Source organism: Primulina tabacum, chromosome 3 (genome assembly GCF_025594145.1).
Source record: "Primulina tabacum isolate GXHZ01 chromosome 3, ASM2559414v2, whole genome shotgun sequence".
Classification (NCBI taxonomy): domain Eukaryota; kingdom Viridiplantae; phylum Streptophyta; class Magnoliopsida; order Lamiales; family Gesneriaceae; genus Primulina; species Primulina tabacum.
Genome location: NC_134552.1, coordinates 6,043,565 through 6,066,117, shown reverse-complemented (window position 1 = coordinate 6,066,117; position 22,553 = coordinate 6,043,565). Strand labels below are relative to the sequence as shown.

The 22,553-nt window shown below is 34.9% G+C and overlaps 3 protein-coding genes across 8 annotated transcripts; 2 read left to right on the top strand and 1 right to left on the bottom strand.

Annotated features, from left to right (window-relative positions):
- The first annotated feature begins 2,090 nt into the window (after positions 1–2,090).
- Positions 2,091–3,029, top strand: LOC142538875 (uncharacterized). The gene is made up of 2 exons (XM_075644172.1): positions 2,091–2,641; positions 2,723–3,029. Exons 1-2 carry the CDS (start codon positions 2,159–2,161, stop codon positions 2,735–2,737), a joined length of 498 nt encoding a protein of 165 aa, XP_075500287.1. The 5' UTR covers positions 2,091–2,158; the 3' UTR covers positions 2,738–3,029.
- Positions 3,030–6,244: 3,215 nt separating this feature from the next.
- LOC142539642 (tetraspanin-10-like) lies at positions 6,245–10,446 on the top strand. 3 transcript variants are annotated; one of them, XM_075645235.1, is made up of 11 exons: positions 6,245–6,271; positions 6,608–6,699; positions 6,984–7,096; positions 7,215–7,269; positions 7,358–7,413; positions 8,456–8,503; positions 8,994–9,042; positions 9,157–9,240; positions 9,326–9,393; positions 9,466–9,591; positions 9,687–10,074. In XM_075645235.1, exons 2-11 carry the CDS (start codon positions 6,640–6,642, stop codon positions 9,844–9,846), a joined length of 819 nt encoding a protein of 272 aa, XP_075501350.1. In that variant the 5' UTR covers positions 6,245–6,271; positions 6,608–6,639; the 3' UTR covers positions 9,847–10,074. The 3 variants fall into 3 exon arrangements, with proteins under 3 accessions (XP_075501350.1, XP_075501349.1, XP_075501352.1); XM_075645237.1 differs by lacking the exon at positions 6,245–6,271 and adding an exon at positions 10,131–10,446 and having other exon boundaries at positions 6,292–6,699; positions 9,687–9,762; XM_075645234.1 differs by lacking the exon at positions 6,245–6,271 and having other exon boundaries at positions 6,291–6,699; positions 9,687–10,073.
- On the bottom strand, positions 10,130–20,933 carry LOC142539641 (uncharacterized). Of its 4 annotated transcripts, none has more exons than XM_075645230.1 (19): positions 20,800–20,933; positions 19,113–19,222; positions 18,588–18,746; positions 18,222–18,287; positions 18,038–18,127; positions 17,638–17,943; positions 17,395–17,492; positions 16,863–16,898; positions 16,152–16,272; positions 15,814–16,050; positions 14,991–15,086; positions 14,845–14,910; positions 14,647–14,685; positions 14,437–14,571; positions 13,498–13,859; positions 12,712–12,805; positions 11,988–12,122; positions 11,358–11,474; positions 10,130–11,076 (listed from the first exon to the last, which is right to left on the bottom strand). In XM_075645230.1, the coding sequence occupies exons 2-19, from the start codon at positions 19,209–19,211 to the stop codon at positions 11,071–11,073; spliced, it is 2,262 nt and encodes a 753-aa protein (XP_075501345.1). In that variant the 5' UTR covers positions 19,212–19,222; positions 20,800–20,933; the 3' UTR covers positions 10,130–11,070. The 4 variants fall into 4 exon arrangements, with proteins under 4 accessions (XP_075501345.1, XP_075501348.1, XP_075501346.1 ...); XM_075645233.1 differs by having other exon boundaries at positions 11,379–11,474; XM_075645231.1 differs by lacking the exon at positions 20,800–20,933 and adding an exon at positions 20,719–20,750.
- Between the last annotated feature and the right edge of the window lie 1,620 nt (positions 20,934–22,553).

Below are 22,553 nucleotides of genomic sequence, written 5' to 3'. Positions count from 1 at the left end.
ACGACTGTCGTACATGCATATTAGTGATTTTCACCTTATATCTTTAATATAATTGGATTATGTGAGTTTTTCGTATTATCATACTTATTCACTCCATGCGTGAGAATCCAAAGTTTTAATTAAATGTCGCTAAAATGGTGACCGATATTATTTATAAACAACTCTCTTTCTTGCAAACAGAGATATAAACGACTCGAATCATATCAGGCTCAAGCTCATATCATTTAAGGTATATATAGTCTTGAACTCGATTTGATCTTTCATTACCAAGCTCGAGCTCGGTTCATTTTAAAACTATTAAGTTCGTGAATGGCTCTAGCTCGACTCGTTAATAGATCTTTTATCATGTTTAATGAGTCTAAGCATACTCGTTTTCGATATTGTTAAACTAGATCATTTTCGAGCTCGTTAAATAAACTCGATTTCGAGCTTGTTGAGCATTCTTAGTCAAAAGATCAACTAAAATATGAGAATTTAAGGGATAAACTTCTCATTTTATAGTTCTTCAATCACTTCCCTTACACTCAAATTTCGATATGAGATAATGTAACTTATTATTATACACTCAAGGCTCAACAAACTAGTCGAGTTTGAGCTCGAGAGTCGAATTTTCTCAAGCTCTAGGATAGCTCGATAAAATTGTCGAACTCAAAATCGAGCTTGTGTTCATCTGAATAAGCTTAATGAACAATCTCGAACGAGTTTTTTACCGAATCGAACTCTGAATAGCTCACGAACGACTTTATTTATTTACATCTCTAAATTTATAACCACACTAAATATTAGTCTTTGTTAAAATAAAAAAGAAAAATAAAGTGGAGGTAGTGAAGTGAGAAATTGTCTTGATTTCCACCAGCCAAGTCAAGCACACAAAGGACCGGATCCTATCCAAGATTTGGTGATCAGTTCACTGAATGCCAAAGTGACAGATAATGACAAAAACCATCACATCTTTTAACAAAGATATCCATGTAGTCAACAGACATCAATGCTATCCACATCACTAAGATATATATTATATATATATATATATATATCGAAAATTCATCTTCAGTTTAAGTCGTCGATTTTTTTTGTGTTCAGTCTCTGGGTATTTTTTTAGTATCATATTTTTACATGACATAGTACCACAATTTTGTGGGTAAAGAGTGAACCCAAAGAAATATTTTGATTGGAGATTTTTCACCAACTTCCCTTATATATATATATATATGTATGTATATATATATATGTATGTATATGTGTGCCAAAGAAACTCGTTCAAAGATAAGAAAAGCATCTTCCTTTCTTTAAAACATTTATTTATATATCTACTTTACATGGATGGATACACAAAATCTACCAACTATACCTCAGATTTACAAGAAATTTACCAGAAAACTTGTTGAATGATTTATTTGCATTATTTATTTATCGTGGAGCAGAAGAAGCTCACGAGCTTGCTTTCAGACTTGATGCATGTTTTAATTCATTATTATAATAATAAAAAAGACATCTAAAAAAAACTGAATACTTCCAAATCCTTTTTAAAAAAAGTACATAAAAGGGTCTTCCTCTACAGATATAAATACAAACACATCCTGCTGCAAAGACAGTAGTAGGGTGAGAGGGCCCTTCTTAATTCCAAATAATCATAATATTTTATAAAACAGAGTAACCATTTCACCATATACTAAATTTTTATTCTTTTTTTTATATTTTAAGATTCTATAAATTAAGTAATATTTCATAGAGTAGGTCTCTTGTGAGACGGTCTCACTAATCTTTATCTGTGAGACGGATCAATCCTATCGATATTCATAAACTGTTGGTTTATCTCTCAATGTTCTTCCCGCAACTATTTATTCATCTAGATGGGTAAATTTATATATTTTCACTATAACAATGCAATATTACGAATCAACACCGTAAAATAACCATCTTAATTATGTTTTTGAAAATATCATAGTTTAATATATGCATTTTTCATAACTATTTATGCGTGTGGCCGAGTTATTTCATATATATTTACTGTATATTTATCATGTCTATATGTTTTTCAAAATATAAAAGTTTAATATATATATTAAAAAAATGTAAAGATTAAAAAAAAATTGGTACAGCAATTTCCCTCCTTATGTTGCCAGTTGGTGCGACTGTTGTATGGCATGTTTAGAAAATGTACAACCAAAATTCAGAGCACAAATCCCTCGGAGCTCCTCCCATGAGCCCTAGAATCTCTTTCTCCATCGACTTCGTGGAGCCCTCCCACTCCCATTCACAATCCCACGCCAGGGATCCGTACAGGGATGCTCCCGTTTCCTCAGATTTCGCCTTCTCCGTCAGCAATTACTCCATGATGAGCGCTGATGAACTCTTCTCCAAGGGCAGGATTCTGCCATACAAGGAGGGATGCAGCGGTAACAGTAGCCAGTTTTCGAGGACGACTACGCTGAGGGATGAGCTGCAGAATGAGGAAGAAGATGGCGATTTCTCGGCGAGGCCGCCGAAAAATCCCACCAGATGGAGAGGGTTTTTAGGGCTTCGGAAGCCGCACATCGGGTCCAGAAAATCTGATAAATACGGTCAAGGTTCTTCTGTTGAAAAACGGGGAAGCTTTCATTATGAAGATATTAATGTCCAATGCAGCAAGAATTCACAGGTTATGCATACAAATTATTAATGTGTTTTTTCAAGAAAAAAAAACATATATTGAATGAATTTTTCTGCTCGTGTTTCTCAGGAATCTGTTGAATGATGGGTGGAAAAAGAAGCAAGAATTGGAGTTTCTTGTGGGGATTAATGCTTAATGGGAAGAAATTTTGGTGAAGATATTAAAATTCTGCGAGATTTATCTAATTTTTCTCTAGTTTTGAACTTTTTTCTTTTTCCAATTTAACTTGCTTCGGTTTTTATATTTCCCTGCAGAACTAATATTTTTTCGGGGACTGCTTAAATCAATGTACTAAACTAATTATGATCCTTAATTCACTCCAAAAATTTTCAATGTTTGTAGTCATTATATGGATTCATTCTATGCTACACTTGGATTATTTATCTGTTCGTCAAATTTTTATACTTGAATCATCAATACATATGATCAAATAATATTGAAATAGGAAGATAAATACTGGTAACATATACCAACTCGTTATTATATATATAATGAGTAAATTAATCATTCATTAATTCGCACTTAACCACTAATCATATTCATGCAGATGAGCTAATATCATTTTTTTTTTCATTTAATGCATAATAATATCTCTATACATTATAACAAGAAACTTTTTCACTATTTTGAACAGTGAAAGGAAAAAAAAATTACAAAATCACAGACCAATATCGTTATGACATAAATTATCATATGACTCAAAAGATATATACGTATACCACACAATTAATTACACGAGTTGCAGATATTTGTGTGATTATAATCAAATACCCCAAGAAAATTAAACTTTTTTACACATTTTGAAATGGAGTCAACGGTCAACGCGACAGTGGACAGCTCATAGATGTCATCACGTTGGGGGGAAAAAAAACAAAGATGAAAAAAAAAAGAGAAAAATCTGACAAAATGGAAATGGGTATTCTTACATAAATGTGGGAGTGGTGACAGTAAAGTACTTGGTGAGAGGAGCGTATCCAGTTACGAGTTACCCCTTTTGGTCATAAATTATATGCCAACACCGACTCTTTTTCTTACACACAACAATCTTTGTCCTCTTTCCACCAATAATAATATTATTATTTCCCTCACATAAAATAGTTAGACTTGACAATTAAACATGTTTATAGACTTGATAATTAAACATGTTTATGGACTTGATGAGGACAGGGTGAATGGGCTGTGAGCTTAGTGAGTTATTACACCGGATTGGGTTGATGAGCTAGAGATGATTGCCCGTGTATCTGGACATGCATTCTCAAGAGAAAAAGAACATTAATGGGCGACGAAAAATTGTCCGGCGTGACCACTCCGACGCTTAAGTCAGTGAATGGTTAGAAAAAATCTTGCAGTAGATGCTGTATGTAATTTGTAAGTGAATGAATGCTTTAAATTTGAGCAAACCTTATATTTATAGCTAGAAATTCAATGATAACATTGTTTTCAGTTCCACTTATTAATTATGACAAGATGATTGCTCATGCCCTACTTTCTGATAACTTTTCTGACACGCCAAATCCATGTGATTCTGACAATAATGATTACTACGGTAAGGTATCCTATACAGCTATACTTTGTATACTCGAGTGCGGTGCTACTATCGAGGTAACTCGGGTAGAAAGCCCTTACCCGGGAACTTGTCTGGAAGCCCAGGCTTATCAACAACCTGGAGAGATGTTGTCCCGATAATATATTTGTCATATTGGTCATGTGAGGCCCGGGGCCGAAGAGGGCGGGGGGTGATCGTCGGTGCCATCAGTTGCACGGACAATGAGCGGCTCCTGGCAAGTTTCTAGGTGGAGGGAACATGAATGAACCGACCCACACGGAAATGAGAGGGATTCCGAGACTGTTCAATGTAATGGACTGTACAATTGAAGAAGGCTTAAAGGAGGATAGTCGTCGAATCTAGGACGTTACATCTCATACCCTGATCCATGACTCGGGCTCATCTGATATCCATGACCCGGGTCTCCCGAGGGTATCAGGACTGATTAGCAAATGCATTGACTAGTTAAAAACATGGTGTTCCCGGTAGTATATTAGATTTCGAGAAGCAATGATAATTGTTCTTGTTAGACGAGCCTTTAAAAACATGGCGCTCGAGTAGTTATGCCATTTTAAAATTTCGTGTAGAAAAAAATTATGAACATTCATCATAAAGACGACTTGATGTATGCTTGCTTACCTTTGCATCAAAGTTGAAACTATATAATAAAAAGTTACAAAAGAGGTATTGTTATGGAATAAACTTATTTAAAACATTTATTTTAAAAATAAGTTAAATATGTTAATTTGTTTGATGTTATAAGAATTTTTATTATCAAAATTAGCAAAAAAGTTATAATAATGTGAGTTAATGTCAAAATTTTATAATTTTTGAAAATAAATACAAAAATATATTTATATTTAGGAAAAAATTATGTTATTTGGAGAAAAATATTTAATATTATTTATTGTGTGTGAATAAAATGTTGATTAAAAATTCTAATTATTAATTTACTCAATAAAATATTAAAAATCCACGTTAGTCCTAAATATTATCAAAGTTATGGTTCGAAAACAGGGCTCGGTGGAAGCTGCCATCAGCGCATTACAAAAATGGTTTGGTGGCAATGGTGGGATGGGTGGTGCGTACAATTTTTTATTGGGAGTGTGGGATTATGGCAATGGAAACCACTCCTAGCAAAATCAAGTATATTACCTAAACATCGATTCACATTATGGATGTTTGCACACGGTAGATTCCTAACACGAGATAGGCTCGAGTTTGTGGAGGAAAAACATTGTGTGTTGTGTAATATTGTTGATGAAAACATGGCGCATTTGTTCTTCGTGTGCCCGATTTCTGTGCGTATTTGAATGGAATTCGTCAATGGCTTGGCATGGAAAAAATTATTGGTTCAAAAATGGCGGTACTCAAGGCATTTAGAGGTATGTATCGAGGGAGCTCGACGTTGGCAAAGATGAGATGCTCGGCTCTTGCAGCAACGGTTTACCATGTTTGGAATGCAAATACATAATCATGTTTGAGAAGGAGAAACTAGATATTGACGCAACAATTCAGAAGATCAAGATCCTCTTACTTCGATGTTTTCCAAATTCTATTGATGTATCTTCATTGCAGTTTAATTAGTTTGTTTGATTAGGTGTGATTTGTTGGGTTGTTTTATCTCCTGGAGCAGTGTGATTGTATATTTACTCTTTTTACCTTATTAATGAAAGTAATTTCATTAATATCTAAACCTGATTGGGCAAAAATTATAGGTAAATTTTTGCGCTTGGGTTTGATAGAAATATATCAGGTCAGGTATTATTTAATAATTTTCTATCCAATCGTATAACTAGGTACCCCATTAATTTTTTTTTTCAAAAATAGTTTATTTTAGTTATATTTTAGCTGATGATCCTACCTAGCACATTATGTATGTTTTAGTTTAAGCAAATTTGAATCTGATAAGATTAAGATATAATAAAAATAAAACAATAAAAAAACCAGAAAAATCGAATCTAAAAACCCGAAAAAACCAGACCCGTGCCAACCCCTGTTCAAACTTCAAAGTAGCTATGCCATTTCTTGGGGCGTACATGGACGCGTAACGTGGCTCAAATCCTAAACTGGTATATCACCACATTCCCTTATCTTCACCCACACCTGTCTCGTCTTGTTCTGTTCCAAAAGACTCGTTTTTTGAACGGAAACCATGTGAACATGTTTTTTATTTTCCGAAACTACCCTTCCCTGAATTACCACTCCATTTCAAGAAAGCAAAACACAAAAGAAATTCCCTTTTCCCCCCTCCCTTTTGCTTGTCTCCAACCATTTTTTCTTCCTTGCAATCTGTAATATTTCATCTTTATTTGTTGCCATGAATTCTCCTTAACGTTTTTTGTTTAGTTGTTGAAGCTTTCATCGTGTATTTGTGAGTGTCCGTGCTTGTTTTTATTTCTTGAAAGAAAAAGGTTGGAGAGGAAGGGGAAAAGGCATCATGAGCTCAGGGATGGGAACAAGCACTTTTATAATCAAATGGATAAACTTTCTGACCATGGTAAAGAACTATGTTAAAATGTTGTTTCGCATTGCTTATTGTTCTTTATTATTGGAAGGGGGTGTCATCCTTTCTATGGAAAGACCTTTTCTTCTGGGCTTTTGAATTTTTTGTTATTTCCTGTTGTCTACGAATTAATTGCATGTAAATAGGTTTGGTTTATGTTTTTTAGTGTAAATTGTGAGATGCCAGTTGATTGAGTTATTTCTTGCTAAAGTTATCATCATTAAAATGTCAAGTATCCAAATGGTAAATAGTAGATCGGCTTTGTCATTCGTATGTAGCTATTAGCCGTGGCAGTCATAGGTTTTGGTGTGTGGATGAGCACTCATCATGACAGCTGCAAGAGATCTCTTACGCTCCCTGTTATAATCCTTGGTGCTGTAATCTTGGTCGTGTAAGCTTCCATTATCATAGTGTTTTGTGCTATTTCTCGAAGTGGATAAGGAATTTTCCTATCATCTTCATTAAGGTTATGAAAAATGATTTCTGTTTTTTATTTGATGTTAATACAGATCAATAATTGGATTTTTTGGAGCCTTGAAGAAAAACTCAATCTTCTTGTGGATTGTATCCTTAGCATCATGAACTTTTATCATGAACCAATTATATCTCAATGTACTTTTGTTTGGTTTTTCTTTAACCATTTTACTTGCAGTATCTCATCTTGCTTTGCATCATTTTGTTGGCGATTTTGGTCTTCACAGTGTTGGCGTAAGTACTTGTAATGTGGACTTTTTTTGAGCTTACACGTACTCGCTTTATCTTGGAAGGGTTTGAAATCTTCTGCAACCGCTCGTTACAATTGCATGAAATAGTGGAAGAACTTGAACTTCATGGAATTTTAAAAATATCCAAACAAACACGATAGATTTAGACATGGATTTGAAATAATTTGACGAAAGCTTTTGTGATGTAGTTGCGACAGATAAGAAATACAATATATTAATGTTGCATTTGGATTGGGAGGCGTATATGATGGATAAATTTTAAATGATTCAATTTTTTGAGAATATGAAATTCGTAATTGATTCATGAGTAAGTTAAAAATGGAAGGCGGTGAATTGACATTTATGTTGTTCAGGTGCATCCAAACGTGATATATTGCATTTGGATGGAAAAAATTTCAAACCCATGATTCAAATCCTTTGTATTTATTTGGATATAAATGAATCTGAATTTCGAACCCCGCATGGCATTTTATACTTTCTTTCTACTCACTATGATAGATTCCAAATCCTGTTTAATAAGGGTCATTAGAACTCTAAATTATAAATTCTCTTTTCAAATTAAAATTTTTCAATCCAAACCAAGCTAATCATGGATTTAAAATCCCTTGATTTCAATTCTTTTCCAAACACACCCTTAAGTTTTTTGTAGATAATTGTAATTGGATGCTTCCATGTTGAATCGATACCCAGTACAGACTAAAATTTTATTGGTTTTTGTATAGAGTGGCCCTGATATGATTTTTTCCTAGAGCATGTAAGATGGCTAGCCCAAAGTAAGATCCTGAATTTGATTCGCACTGAGTTTTGGTGTTCTGTTAAACAACCACAGAAACAATATTATTTGTTTGCTTATGTTTGTAGGAATTCATGTTTATCATTTATGTGGAATAAAATCAATTTGCCGCATCCCCTACTATTTACTTCTCCATGTATTTATTACATATTTCCTTCTGTGTTAACCTCATCATTTTTACGATAGATATACCTGTTTTATGACTTCTACTTTGCTGTCTATTTTTTCATAGGTTTATAGTAACAAATAATGGATCTGGTCATACTGTAGCTGGACTTAGGTAAGACAATTCACCCACGGTGCCATAATTTTGTGCTCATTCTAACACTTGCCTGCGCATTCCATGGATTGTGAACTTTGTCCATTCTGCTAATGACATAGCTCAGACATATATATGCCTTATTAAAGAAGACTGGACAAAGATTGATCCAAAATTTTAGTCATTGGGGTTTAAGCATATGTGAACTCTGTAGTTGTATTTAAATATAAAAATATAAGGGCTTATCCATTCATAGAAGTTACAGGGACTTTAAACAAATGCTTGGAAAAAGAAAGTAACCGAAGAAACTCAGTGGGAGCTATTGAGCAAATACATGAAATAAACACATTTCTTTCAAAGTCCTAAGGGTCCTCGTGAAATTAGAAAGCCAAGCTAGAAATTTCACGGCCTTGCATTTAAATGTGTTTGGGTGCATTTTCGGGTGTCCTTTTGCTATTTGTCTTGATCCAATCTTGGTTTTGTCTGAGAAAGTAATCTCTTGGTCTATCAGGTATAAAGAATATCAACTTCAAGATTACAGTTCCTGGTTTCTTAAACAAGTGAGCATCCGTTCATTTCTCTCTGTCAGAAATTTAAAAAATCAGAAATAAAGATCGAGCAGATTTCACAGCATGAAAATTCAGCATCGTTTCCATTTTTTCCTACATTTTCAGCTCAACAATTCCCACAACTGGGAGCACCTGAAGAGTTGTCTTGTCAAATCCAATGACTGCAACGACCTATCAAAGAAATACAAGGTCTCTCTCTCTTGTGTAAATCTGATGCCTCTTCATCATTTCTTTACTCTTAAATGTTATCAAGTCTTTGAGCTGTTTACTGCAGACGCTCAAGCAGTTTGAATCGGCAAAGTTAAGCCCCATTGAAGCTGGATGCTGTCGTCCCCCATCTGAGTATTTGCCGCTATTCTTTTATTTATTTTAAAGCCGACATTTTGACTTTCTCTTAACATTTGTCGTTCTTAGATGTGGTTATCCTGTGGTGAACCCCTCATTCTACGACTTGAGCTTCCATCCAATCAGTTCAATCAAGGACTGTAAACTTTACAAAAACTCCAAGAATATCAAGTGCTACAATTGCGACTCCTGCAAGTAAATGAAACTTACCTGGGTATTGTTCACATTTTGTTCATAAGAAATTCTAACGAGACGATGCGTATTTTTTTGCATCTTTACGAACTATCCAGGGCTGGTGTCGCGCAGTACATGAAAACTGAATGGAGAGTGGTTGCAATTTTCAATGTTATCCTGTTTGTTGTTTTGGTAAAGTTCTATCCTTCAACATTTTCGTGGCATAAGGTCGAAGCTGGTCGCGTAAAAGAGAAAATCCAAAATTTCCGATTGTGACGTTATAAAATGATAACAAGTTGCTTTAGAAGATAGAAAAGTAGTTTGTATGTGTATGTGCGTGCGTGCGTGCGCCCGCCTTTTACATCCTATGATCAAATCAGCTGAGGCAGGAAAGCGTGCTCCCACCCACAGATTATGTTAAATGGGCGGATCCAAAAAATATAGTCAAGATGGGCTACTCGATCTATAGTTATTATGTTGACTAATCTTTTTGGATTTGCCTGTAACATGTGGCAAATATAATGAATTTTTCTTGCTTCATATATTTTGTATTACTTCAGTCGATGGTCTACTTTGTGGGATGCTGCGCAAGACGAAATGCAGCCAAGAATCGCTCTAAAGTGTGAACAACGCTCAAGCATGGAGCATTTTATATCTAGGAGAATCAGCATTCTTTTGGTTGGCCCCTGTGTCATCATATTGTATTGGCTTGAATTCAGAAAATTTGGTACCGTAGATATCAACTAATTAGTATTTCTCGGTTGATGTTTGAAGGCATGGTTTAAGTGTTGTATAATGTATTAAAAATATGAGCTGTAGGGAGATTTTGCGTGGTATTATAATTATTTTTGGGAAAGAGTTCAGCTTTTGAGAGTTGTTCGGTTTCCATCAATATCACACACATTTTATCTACAAATAAATGGAGTCCATTTCGGACAGGCCCAAGATTCAGCTCGTGAGCTTCGAAATATACAAAATCTTGTATGAGAATGCATACAAGAAAAGAGTACGAGACTCATCCAACCTTAATGGGATGCCGTGATCTTGCAAGAAAATTGCGGCAAACAGATTCATTTACCCAACATTCATGTTATATATCAATAAATAGGAGCAGCCTTCATCTGATATTCTGATTGAACCAACTAAAGAAGCTAATTAATTACAAAAATGGGTTTCAAATAAAAAATTATCCAGAAACAAAAGGCTTGAAGTCTGAGGGGAAATATGTACTATTATTTCTTTCAGAACCCTTCGCAGAGTCTTTATTTTAATCACAATCCTTGGGGAATAATCTGTGATTAGCCACTCTATTAAAGTCCCCACAGAATGCAAGTTCTCTCCTCAGACACTAGCAAGTCGACTTGTTTTGTGATGGTTTTAATAACCCAAATCCTAATTCCACATATAATTAAATAGTCATCCAAAGGCGTAGCTCACCCGGAAGATGCAGAATTTCAAGAATTTTACATGGATTAGCTTCACAATGGTAGATTACTTTCACTAACCCTGCACAGGGCAAGTAATAGATAAGGCGCTAAAAGAGGAACAGTAACCTGTTTTTCAATAAGATTTTGGAGATGGTAATTACGCCAAAAGTTAACATCAGCAACAATGCTTTGTAATTTTGGTCGAGTTCTTAGCCTACTCAAGTTTTGATTCAAATTTGTACGACTCCAATAAAAAAAGTTGAAATACCAGAAAAATAAATTTCAAAATAACTAAATGAAAACTTGGAAAGGTAGCAAGGCCCATAACATGAACCAAAATGCATAGAAAGAATGTACCACCTTCAATATGTCATCCCTCACCTTCCCCTGCACCACTTTGTAGTTAAGAATAAGATCTTCAGGTTTCTTCCATATATATGTACGAACAGTGGCTAAGCTCATTTCTGGATGTAGTACCTGATGAACCACCACACTTCACTCAAATGAGAAAGATGCGACTTTCTATCTAGAACTCAAGAAGGGATGGATGATGAAGGAAAAAATGTTGAACAAAATAGAAACGCATTATGAGGCTCTGTGATGAAGCAAAGAAACAAATCAAAAGGAAAAGAGAAATAAGATCCATACTATAACTCAATGTCACTTAACCTCCTTACATGTACATGGACCATAAATATTATCAGTTTCTGTTGTTTGACGGTGTCACATGCAGTTATGAAGCTTCTCGGAAGCTAATACAGGTCCACTGGAGGCCAGTAGAAAAAAGAAACAACCGATTTTAAAGAAATGAACGAATCGTTGTTGAACAACATTTGCAAAAACATTCCGTATACCTCATTTTATTTTAATTTATTCTAGGGATGCTTCCTCCCATTAAGAAGAAACAAACTACAATGAAAAAAAAAAAACAAGGGGTATATTTGATTGTTCGGTATTGAAATCAGAGTTCAACAGATTTCATAAACTTGCCTGATTATTGCACGTGATCTCTATAGAAGGCTTGAGTTTTGGCCAAGGTTTCAACCCAGGGGCAAATGATCCATCCAAATTTATGCTATCTACCGGCTTATCAAGGACCATCTTTTCTATGACATAGTTGACAACCTAAAAAATAAATTAGAGCAACCATTCACTAGTGAGCTTTGCTAAAATTTTAAAAAGACGGTATCATTCATTAAAATAGACCACACTGCAGAATATCACATAAAGAAATAACCTCTTGAAGCACCAAACAAGATTTGTAATTTAGCTCATTTCGAGGAAGTAAAAGCTTCTCCACGTCTAATCAATACTTCACTTTGTTATAGCACTACTTCACAATATTTTGAAAGCATTTACACTTTTGGCAGTCCTGATAATCTAATGGAATAAAAATATTGAGCTTCGACAAGGCAACATTATACTCTAAGTGCAACTGAGGGATTCATGTTTGAAGATATAATCCATTGAATTTTAGTGGCTTTCTTGATTATAGAAATCTCAAAACTTATATGAACGGTGATATTTCAATTGCCAGACTGTTGATATAAATGCTTATATTTTTAGTAAAATCCTTGACAGTGCAAGGTTTTAGATCATGATACAAATGAAAAAATAGCAGTGACACTATATATCCATATCCAAATTAACAAGCTACAACATTTTTAGGCCAGTTTTATAAGCAAGACATAAGCTACCCACTGAAAACTCTTACCTTATGTACTCGTAAAATGCGAGGAGCGCTAAGCTTTCCTTGTGTAAGGATTTGTGCCGTAGAGCCTTCACATGGGTGCAAGTAGAAGCTACACCTGCAGTAAAGACAAAATGATAACTGCAAAACAGACTTTGGAAAAAAGAGGACGAGGGAGTGATGTGGTACGAATGCACACCAAATTACAAATTAAAACACACAATGACATAGGTTCAAGAAAGATAAATAAGTCAAATCAGGCATGCATAGAAAACTTAAAGTTATAACATCTTATAATCAATAACTTGAAATACCCCAGGGATGAGACAATAGATTCAACAAAACTCCAAGCAGGGGGGCTTGACAAAAAGAAAAAAACGATTAAAATGAAAATTTGATCATGATTTACAAACACCGAATTTTATTGTTGTAAAGAGAAAGAGACATCTAAAGGACGTTTCCAAAGAATCTGCATAATTATTAGATCCAGAGCATAAATAATACGTAAATCACCACAATATATCCAAAAACAAAAAGGAAATAATTAAATCATTAGTTTATTTTTTCAAAAAGCAAAAATGTCTTTCCAAAGTTTATTGGGTTCCATAGGAATGAACTAGACGTGCAACAATCAGGAGAATCTTATATGCAAAAGCAAGGTGTCAAAAAGTTCTCCATGCTTTTTAACCAAATTGCAGTGACACCTTGCCTGAATAATTTTTTTAAAAGAACCAAATCTTTACTGGCAAGGCACTTTAAAATGCAGCAAACCACCATTCATAATTGGACGAAAGTTGCCTTGAAGATTACTTGGTATTTTCTCTTGGAGGCAGGCGATTATTCAGCACACAATCAATAACCCACCATGGTAAGTCTTTCTCATCTTCCGTCCCATCCAAGCTAGTAAATTTCTTTCTCCATGGGCCACCTACAGAGCCTTCAGTGACAATGGAAGGAGGGCAAGAGCCAGAAAATTCAAATGGTGGATAAACCATAAAATCACTTTCAGCATTTACATCCCCTTCAAGTCGAGATAAGGCTAATGTCCTTGCAGAAATCTCCTTTACAGGTGGAATTTCTCCATTTATTGCCGTTTGTGATCCCAATCTGTGCCTTCTTTCATTTAACCAATGAACCAAGAGGCCTTTAAGGGTTTCCCTTGCCAAATTAACCTATTTATTCAAATAGTTCATATACATTTGAATTGGAATAACGAAGACAGATTTTAAAGAATGACAAACTACATGGTCCTCTAATTACTCATCAATTTTGAATTTCAACACAAATAAAAAAAAGGAATAATTTGTGGAACTGAATGATGCATGCAATGGAATTAATGGTGCATCAACTGAATCAAAAGCCATAGTCAACCTGGTATTAACAGGCCACAACAAAGTTGATTTGAAAATAACCATTCTAAATTTTTTTAAAAACATAAAAAAATCCATCACAGCTGGAAGATATTTAATCTGTTGTGGTTTGGCTCATTTTCAGTACAAAGTTCATAGTTTGAATTCGGTTTTGTCTCCTAAGGACTTCTGTCTTCATGGTTAGTTTCAGGATGCCTAGGAATTATCTGCCTAATTCTTCGGTTTTAAATTTTTTGCAGTTTCCTATATTCTCATTTACAATTGCTGTCTTAATCTTTTTTCTAAACAATTCAAGTACTATCTACAGATTATAAGGTGAAGATGAAAATGTAAAAGATAGGTGCTTTACAGGGGGGAGTAATTCTGTTTAAGAAAATACCTTGTCATCCTCCGGCTTCCCTTTAATTTCGAGATCAGCAGAGTACATCTCAGCAGAAAAGCATTGTGGGGTGTCCAAATGTATCGACAAGCTCCCAAGCTTTGTATCCACCGTGAACCATGCAGGAATACTGACCTGTACAAGAAAAATAAAGTCACGTGGCGTGGATGGAAATTTCAGATGTAAATAACACAGAAAATTGATCTATACCATCTCAAATAACTCTTCTTTCTTCTTCTCAAATGAAACCTAATGATAAAAAGTGAATAGTCAGAAATTGTCAGAAGAAAAAATGGCACAGAAGAGACTGGTGAGGGTTAAAGCTACAGGAGGATAAGTTAACAGAACGCTCCAAAAAGACAATCTGAAAAATGCAAGAGTATTAAGTAAAAAAAGAGTACCACTAACCTCTCCATAGTTTTTTATAACAACACCTTTTGTAACTTCCCATAATTTCACTGTACCAGACGTGTCCTTGAAAAGACAGAACTCAACTAGTTTAAAAAAGTAGATTCATAAAGTCACAAGTTCAAGGAAATCAAATGTCAAGTTACCTTAGTCAGGACATGTCTTCTATTGTTTAAAATCTCATGTTGCACTATTGCAGAGGTTCCATGAATAGTAAAAGATGGTTCTCTATATACAGGAACCTAGACCATCAATTAAAAGTCAGTAGCTTAATTTGGAAATTATTCTACTCAATTTAAATAACCTAGAGGTGCCAAAATGCCAGTTTAAGACAAACACAAACCATCAATCTAGAACAAACTTTAGAATATTCAAAGCCAGACAGGAAAGAGACACCACAACAACAAAAAAAGAGATCAAGAACATGAAGTTTCCTCAGTCAGCTAGAGCACTTGGAGATTATCTATTGCAAGCACCAATAACTTCCAGCTTGCAGAACCAAAATTCAACAAAGTATGAATACTCCACAAATCTTAATGGAACATAAGCAAATAAGCCGACGGTAATAAAAAGTGAAAAGAATGTAACAAGAAATCAATCATTTGTAGATTCTTCATCAGGCAAAATTTCCTTACAAGCCAAAGCTCTCATTCTGTGCTTAGTCGACGAACTTTCAAGCTCTATTATTTCAGTCCAGGAATCATGAGGGAAGATACACCAGCAACACTTAAATTTTGGCTAAAAACGGTCATGGTGGCACAAGTCCTAAGTAGAAAAATACTCGATAATTTGATTTTCTTATGTCAGAAAACTACAAGCAGTGGTCTCTACCATGGATACATTTTAAAGAGAAGGAAAAACTAACTCAAGGGTATAGACCCTTCCACCAACTTGCGCAGTTAAAGTTCTAAACTCTCTGCTGGAACATTAGAGGGGGTGGGGGTAGTGGTGGTGAAGAAACCAACTCACAGGTGTAGACCCTTCCACTGAAACCCTTGCCCTTGAAAATGACAAGTTCCCTGCTAAAAATGAACCTCCTCTTTGAAATACTTTCATTGGATTGCGCACTTCAGCTGGCCATTTATGTAAAGTAGAATCAGTGGTAGCAACCCATATACCATCCTCATGCAATGCCAATTGCGATATAGGATGTTCTTTTGTACAAAGTAACACACTTTCTCTTGTAGCCAAATCTGTGAAATACAACTAAAAGAGCAAACTGAAACCTGTCAGAATGAGAGCAAAAGAAAAAAATGTAAAAGCGGATGAAAATCTCGGTATCACTAGAATTGAAGATATGCACTCACGGAAAGATCTCTCCCACCACTATAGACATGACTAAATGTTGGAGTGCTAGCAAGCGCCCAGACAGAGTCTGTGTGCACAGCATAGGAATGAACACACCGCTGCTGACCAAGATCCCATAACCTAGTATGAATAAAATAAAGAAGAATTATGAACATGGTCAGATTTTATCCATTAAATTGCTTGAATTCCGCTGCCATGATATGCAGAGAGAAACTAGATTCCAGAATACAATGAGTATGCAAGAAAAAAAATCAGGAACCATTTGAATCATACAGGACCATGAAACAAAAGTCCTATAAATAGAATAGCTAAAAGATCTATTATTACATGGAAATTTTAATACAAGGAAATCTTGAGGCTGCAATCAAAATCTCACCAGCTAAGAAGTTTCAATATAGACATAAAATTGGATACAGCCACGTAGCTGGCTGAAAATTTACAGGTTCTGAATAAAAATGTTTCTTTCATAACGATATACTAAAAATCTTTGCAAGAACTCCTTATTGACTCCGCAGCGAGTTCATCCCAATCTAAAAAAAGACTTTCCCAGAACTACCGCCGACGGAGTTCAATCATAATGAAGCAATAAAATTAAATTTTACCATGACCAGCAGCCAAACGTCAAGAGCGGCACAACATAGGTATATGATACATTGAGACATTATTGAAGCTTTCTGAGGTGCTTATGATTTGCAAAACAAGATGCATACCTAATCATAGAATCAGAGGACCCAGATAAGCAATATCTGCATATTGCAAGATGATATCATTATTAAATACTGATTAATTTTATTTATATATAAGAACAAAAAGGCTCAAGAACCAAAGGATGGCGGTTCATCTTAGTCAGAACTTAGACGATAAAACCTGTGGAACATATAGTTTAATTTTTCTATCAGCTTTGATTTCAGTCAAGAAGAACGAGAGGCTAAAAAAATTCTGCAGACAATCATGACTGCTTAGATGTGAAATTAAAATTGCTCCCAAAATTACAGATATCTTGGAAGTCAAATTGATGAATAGTTGCATCACCTGAAAGATTAACAATAATAAACAATTTCAAGACTAATTAACCGTATAAAAATGATTATGTTCTAGCTGATATTGGCTGCAGCTAAGCATCCACGCACTTCCAAGCTAACTTCGATAAATTTTGTCTACAAACTGTTGTGATAAATATGATTTCCAATATCAAGGTCCTTGCAAGTCGTAAATGAGCTTAATGGAACCTATTCAACGAACCTGCCTGTAGAATCCAACAGTAGGGCCCTGATATTATCAGTGTGCCCCCTGAGCTTCATGGTTTTCGAACCAGTTCTTGGGTCCCAAACACGAACTACCTATAAAATTCATCATATAAAACTGAAACAGGTCCGAGATGTGATGTCATCTTATGATAAATATGGACTGGAAAGGGGAAAATAGCACTTGTTCAGTATCAGTAAAACACAATGAGTTCATCAACTAAAAAACAAGCCATGAAACCTTTTCAGTTCCACCAGAAACAAGCAGTGTTCCCCTGTCATTTGTTGCCAATGCATAAACAGACTCTTTATGGCCTTTCGCAGCAACTGGAACATATCCTTGACTTTGACTGGCATGCACAGAAATATTATTGCTTGAGCTGATGGGCCGAATTGTTGTATTTGGCAAGGAGGAACCCAAACCATTAAGACTAGTTGAACAATCATCATCGGTCGCATCAGTTGATTTAGAGGTAGGAGCAAGTGCAGCTTCAAGATCCCATATGAAAACCTCCCCACCAAGGCCACCAGACGCAACAACATTACTCTGTAATGCATGAAAGTAAAGATTGTAAACTGATAGAAGGCACCCATAGATCATGCCTCATTGTACTTAACAAATATCTGGCAGAAAATAGTACATTTTTTTCTGGCGTAGCAAGGCAAGTGACATAGTCAGAATGCTGCCGTAACGTCTTGACACATGTTCCATCAGAAAAGCCATTCCATACCTGATATTTGATGAAAATATAAAGAGTTTTGAAAAAACAATGTACGAGCAAAGTTTAATATATGACAAGACATAAATGCAACAGAGAATCAAACCTTAACAGTGGCATCTGAGGAGCAAGAAACTAAGGTGTTACCACCTGTCAAAACTGTATCGTTGACCTGCCCAATCAACACATGAAAAAATAAGAGCACGTCGTCCATATTAGCCACAAAATTCAAAAGATGGAAAAATCCTATTCTGAAAGAATATCGATATGCCTGCTGGATTCACTATCTAAAAGACCATCAAGCCCTAGAACTACTGATTTATGTTGAGTAGAAGCACTGGCGATGACATCCATGATTAAAGCCACTATTAGTTCAGTCGGTAATTAGTACTTGGTGGACAACTCAAACCTTCAAAACCTCATACAGATATACCGTAGGCATTAGAGTAACCCAAAGATGAGAATGACTTACCCAGTCGACGTGGGACTCAAATGTAGCAGAGCATGTAGCACCACTTTCAACCAATGTCCATCTCTTTAATGTACCATCACGACTGCCAGTAAAAAGATTATCACACCCATCTGGTCCAGTTGAATTCCGTACTGCCAGGCAGTTTATTCCAGCACAATGCTGCAAATAATGAAGAATTCATCTCTCCAGCCTTACAGATATTATCAAGTCCAAAAGTATTTCATATTCCCAGTAATAAAATGCCAGAGATGATGAGGACGTTTTCTTGCATAATAAAGAGATGGCAAGGACTTCTACCAGCACATCAAATGTAAACAATGTTCAACCAAAGTTTATCCTTCGGTGAATATGTATCATACGACAAGATTTATCGCCGATTCGGGTTTTATGATACATTTGATGTTGTCTAATTCACATCACAAGTACAAATTAAAGAAAAAGTGGTTAAACATAAAAATGCACAAGCCAGCCACCTATGAATTACCAAAGTGAGATAGCATGCAATTTTAAAACAAAAAGAATCACCTTTGAACCATCTACATCATTTAACACATATGACAACCTCTTTTCTTTGCGCGTACGAACTGAAGTAGATGCATTCCCTGCACTGCCAACACGGTGCATTGCGAGAATCCCTAAAGAAAATATTAACTGATGATTGCTGAATAAATTTCATGTCTCTTCATTGCATAAAAAATTATTTAAAATAATCTAACTGTTCTGAAACAATCAACTAAGTGCTAATGAATATAAGCATAATCAAAGTTCGTTCACTCAAATTTGTCCACATTTATAAGAGCAAGGAGAACAATAAATGAGTGTTAAAACCAACCAATGAAGAGATGCCATTTTATGCACCGTCAAACTTATGTAAAAGTCATTCTAGAATCCATTTGCTTACATATAATTTGAATGATTTTGTGCCAAATTTTATACTTCTAAGACCAAAATGCATTTGCACTTGGATTGTTAAACTAGAACAAGTATCAATCGCGGTTTTATTCAGATTTTAATCACTCCCCTCGCCCTTTGCACTATTTTCTAAGAATAATTGATAAAAAAAGCTACCTAGTTTCTCAAAGCAAAAAGTGAAGTAACAAGGCAATGGACCTTGCAGAAGAGATAAATACATCCAAATATGCTTAACATCTAACATCAGTCTAATACTATGGCTAATAAAGGAGCATATAATGTCATTCCATAGGCAGGAAACAAACTAAAGATTCTTCATCGCACCTAAAGATTCTAGTATACAGCATACGATTATAGATCTAAGTCCACTACGTATGACAGAAAATTGTTGAGCATTAATTATCAGCCCATGACCTGTACCCTGAAATATTTTAAAAAATGTTACGCAATAAGTCAATCCAAGAATAAAAATATAGAATTGTCAAGAGTTGAGCTAAATTGCTTTTAGTCTCAACTCAAAACAATGGGGGACCTAAACTGTCTCTATCAGCAATCCATGGAAGTAGTCACAACTCGAAAGAGAGTCTTGCGGATCTTGAAAGTCGACAGTTCATGATTGAGTCACTAAATTCTTCAACTAAAGGCAGGTCTACATTCCTTAGTGTGCATGTAGTTTTATGTATCTCTTAAAAACCCATTTGGGAGATCAAGGAATACGCTCCACTCCTCAGGTCACAAGGTCTCGTATAGATATTAATAATTTAGTCTTTGCATCGGTTTTCAGTTTCCGACTCCCTTGACAGCTCTACAGTGAATTATTTATTCAATCCACAGGAAAAGTTTGACAATCTTAAGTGAAATAGAGATGGAGAAACTAGCCATGTACATAGCCCAATTTAAAATTCACTATATCAAGTACATTAATGGCTATGATCCAAGTTTGTATTTAGCAATCTTATGATTTACACTTGTAGATTTGTCGAGAAGTTTAGGTACATAAAAAAATAGTTAAAAATTTAAACGCATAATGTTCAAGAAGTTTTCTCATATTTCACGACTTAACAGAGCAATTTCATGATATAAACAAGTCAATCATTCAACACAAATTGATGGCTAAGGGATGCAAGCTATCCCTGCAGCCATTTCTTGCTCTACATAAGTTAGCGATTAAGAAGTGACAAGAGAACGTATAAGACAATTAACACAAAATAGGTGATACGCTCTGATCGCCGAGGGCTCCCCGGCGTGCGGAACGAAGTAGAAGTCAATAAACAAAAAAAGAAAATCACAGTAAATTTGCCTTCTTCAGAATATTCGATGGATGAATTCCGTGAAAGGTGAATCAGACGACGGCGACTCGACGGCACAGCGACGACTCTGAGGCGGGGAATCCGCGGCGTATAATGACCGACGTGGGATGGGGAATTGAGTCGGAAATAGGCGTGGTTTCCTGATTGATATTGTTTTTTTCCAATAACTACTTATATATATTGTATGTATATGATTTATAATTTATCGCATATAATTTAATCGTAGTTTTGTTCATGTTATCACATGGGTAATGTTCTGATTTACTTGACATATAATACGTCAAGTGTTAAATATATAAATTACGGTCACTTATTAAATTATAATGTATTAATAAATGATTATAATTCATCACTCAGCATACTTGTCATTGTTGAGTGGATGAACGCACTATTCATGCGGGTAACATCTAATAACCCGTGATCACTATCTTTTTGTATGTTTATAAAACAAATAATCTTGTACGACACCAATAAAGTATTGACCGAAAAATTATCAACCGATGTTTATAATACTTTAATCTTAATAATAACTAATTAACAAAAAAAAATTAAGAAATTAATTAAATTGAAAAATATATTCGCATGAATAATCACGTGAGTGAACGGATAGTGTGCAGACGAATACATGAATGAGTACTTGGCTTGAATTATTATTCCACTTAAAACACACATTTTCATTTGATTTATATAAAAATTTTGGAATGTGATTAACTGGGGGCTATATAAGAAATACTAGTATAGTCAAGGGGAAAGTGCAATTAACCATATTTCGTTTACATTCTTTGAGTTGCCTTCAATTCACGCGTCAAATCTTTTATATCCATTTGATTCAAAATTAAAATGAAAAATTTCATATCTCAAATATTTTGTATCTATTTGATTCAAAATCAAAATGAAAAATTTTAAATCATTTAGGTTGGTCAATTATATTTTTGCGCCTCAGTTCACATTTATTCTTTATATTAGTTCCGACAAATCCAAATTCATCGATTCAAACACAACATTAATTCACAAAATTTGAATGTGGACATGTCAAGTGAGTTGCACATTTAACGAGACGACATAACGATCTCGGATAATTATTTAATAATAAAAATATTGAATATCAATTTTTTTGTTAGGATATATATGTTTTTTTCAAATACAAAGGAGGATAATATTAAAACATATCGGGAGAAATTACACTACAAAATAAGAGTAGGAGAAGGTGAAACTTGTCTTATTGAAGCAATCTCTCTTCACAAATATTAGGTATTAAGAATTATGTAATTTCCGATAGTAAACTGGATTAGATACTAGATTCCAACTCTGTTTTGCTAAAAGAGCGATGTTATATTATCTAATTTCCGAAAGCCCAAATCTCCTTTAGTCATACTCCTGCTCGACTGAGTCCAGTTCTTCCCTAATTATCTCAACTTATAATTATTCCCTGAATACTAGTATAATTGTATATGTGTTGTATACGTGCTTATAACAACCACGAACTATCCTCAATCTTAGACCTCGTGTCCTTGTGGTTTTCTCATGTGTCATCACACATAGTATTATATCATCTTTCAAAATGATTTCATTCGTCTTCCTCAACACTCTAAAACATGAATTCCAAGCTTAAATACCTAAAGTCTCGTGTCCTCATGGTCTTTCCGCTCAATTGGTACTTACACTATAGGAACCTAAGCACTTAAGTCTGAAAGTCTTGAGTTCGAGTGTTGGAGAAGTTAAAAAAACCATTTCCATGAATATG

What these genes read in the sequence shown, in the direction of transcription:
- LOC142538875 (XM_075644172.1), top strand. Translation starts at nt 2,159, where the DNA reads ATGTACAACCAAAATTCAGAGCACAAATCCCTCGGAGCTCCTCCCATG.
- LOC142539642 (XM_075645235.1), top strand. Translation starts at nt 6,640, where the DNA reads ATGAGCTCAGGGATGGGAACAAGCACTTTTATAATCAAATGGATAAAC. An exon ending in GGTGCTGTAATCTTGGTCGT is followed by an intron (nt 7,097 to 7,214) that starts GTAAGCTTCCAT and finishes ATGTTAATACAG; the next exon opens with ATCAATAATTGGATTTTTTG. An exon ending in TACAATTGCGACTCCTGCAA is followed by an intron (nt 9,592 to 9,686) that starts GTAAATGAAACT and finishes CGAACTATCCAG; the next exon opens with GGCTGGTGTCGCGCAGTACA.
- LOC142539641 (XM_075645230.1), bottom strand. Translation starts at nt 19,211, where the DNA reads ATGCACCGTGTTGGCAGTGCAGGGAATGCATCTACTTCAGTTCGTACG. An exon ending in CTGTTGGATTCTACAGGCAG is followed by an intron (nt 16,899 to 17,394) that starts GTTCGTTGAATA and finishes TGCAATATGCAG; the next exon opens with ATATTGCTTATCTGGGTCCT. An exon ending in GGAAGCCGGAGGATGACAAG is followed by an intron (nt 13,860 to 14,436) that starts GTATTTTCTTAA and finishes TTGAATAAATAG; the next exon opens with GTTAATTTGGCAAGGGAAAC.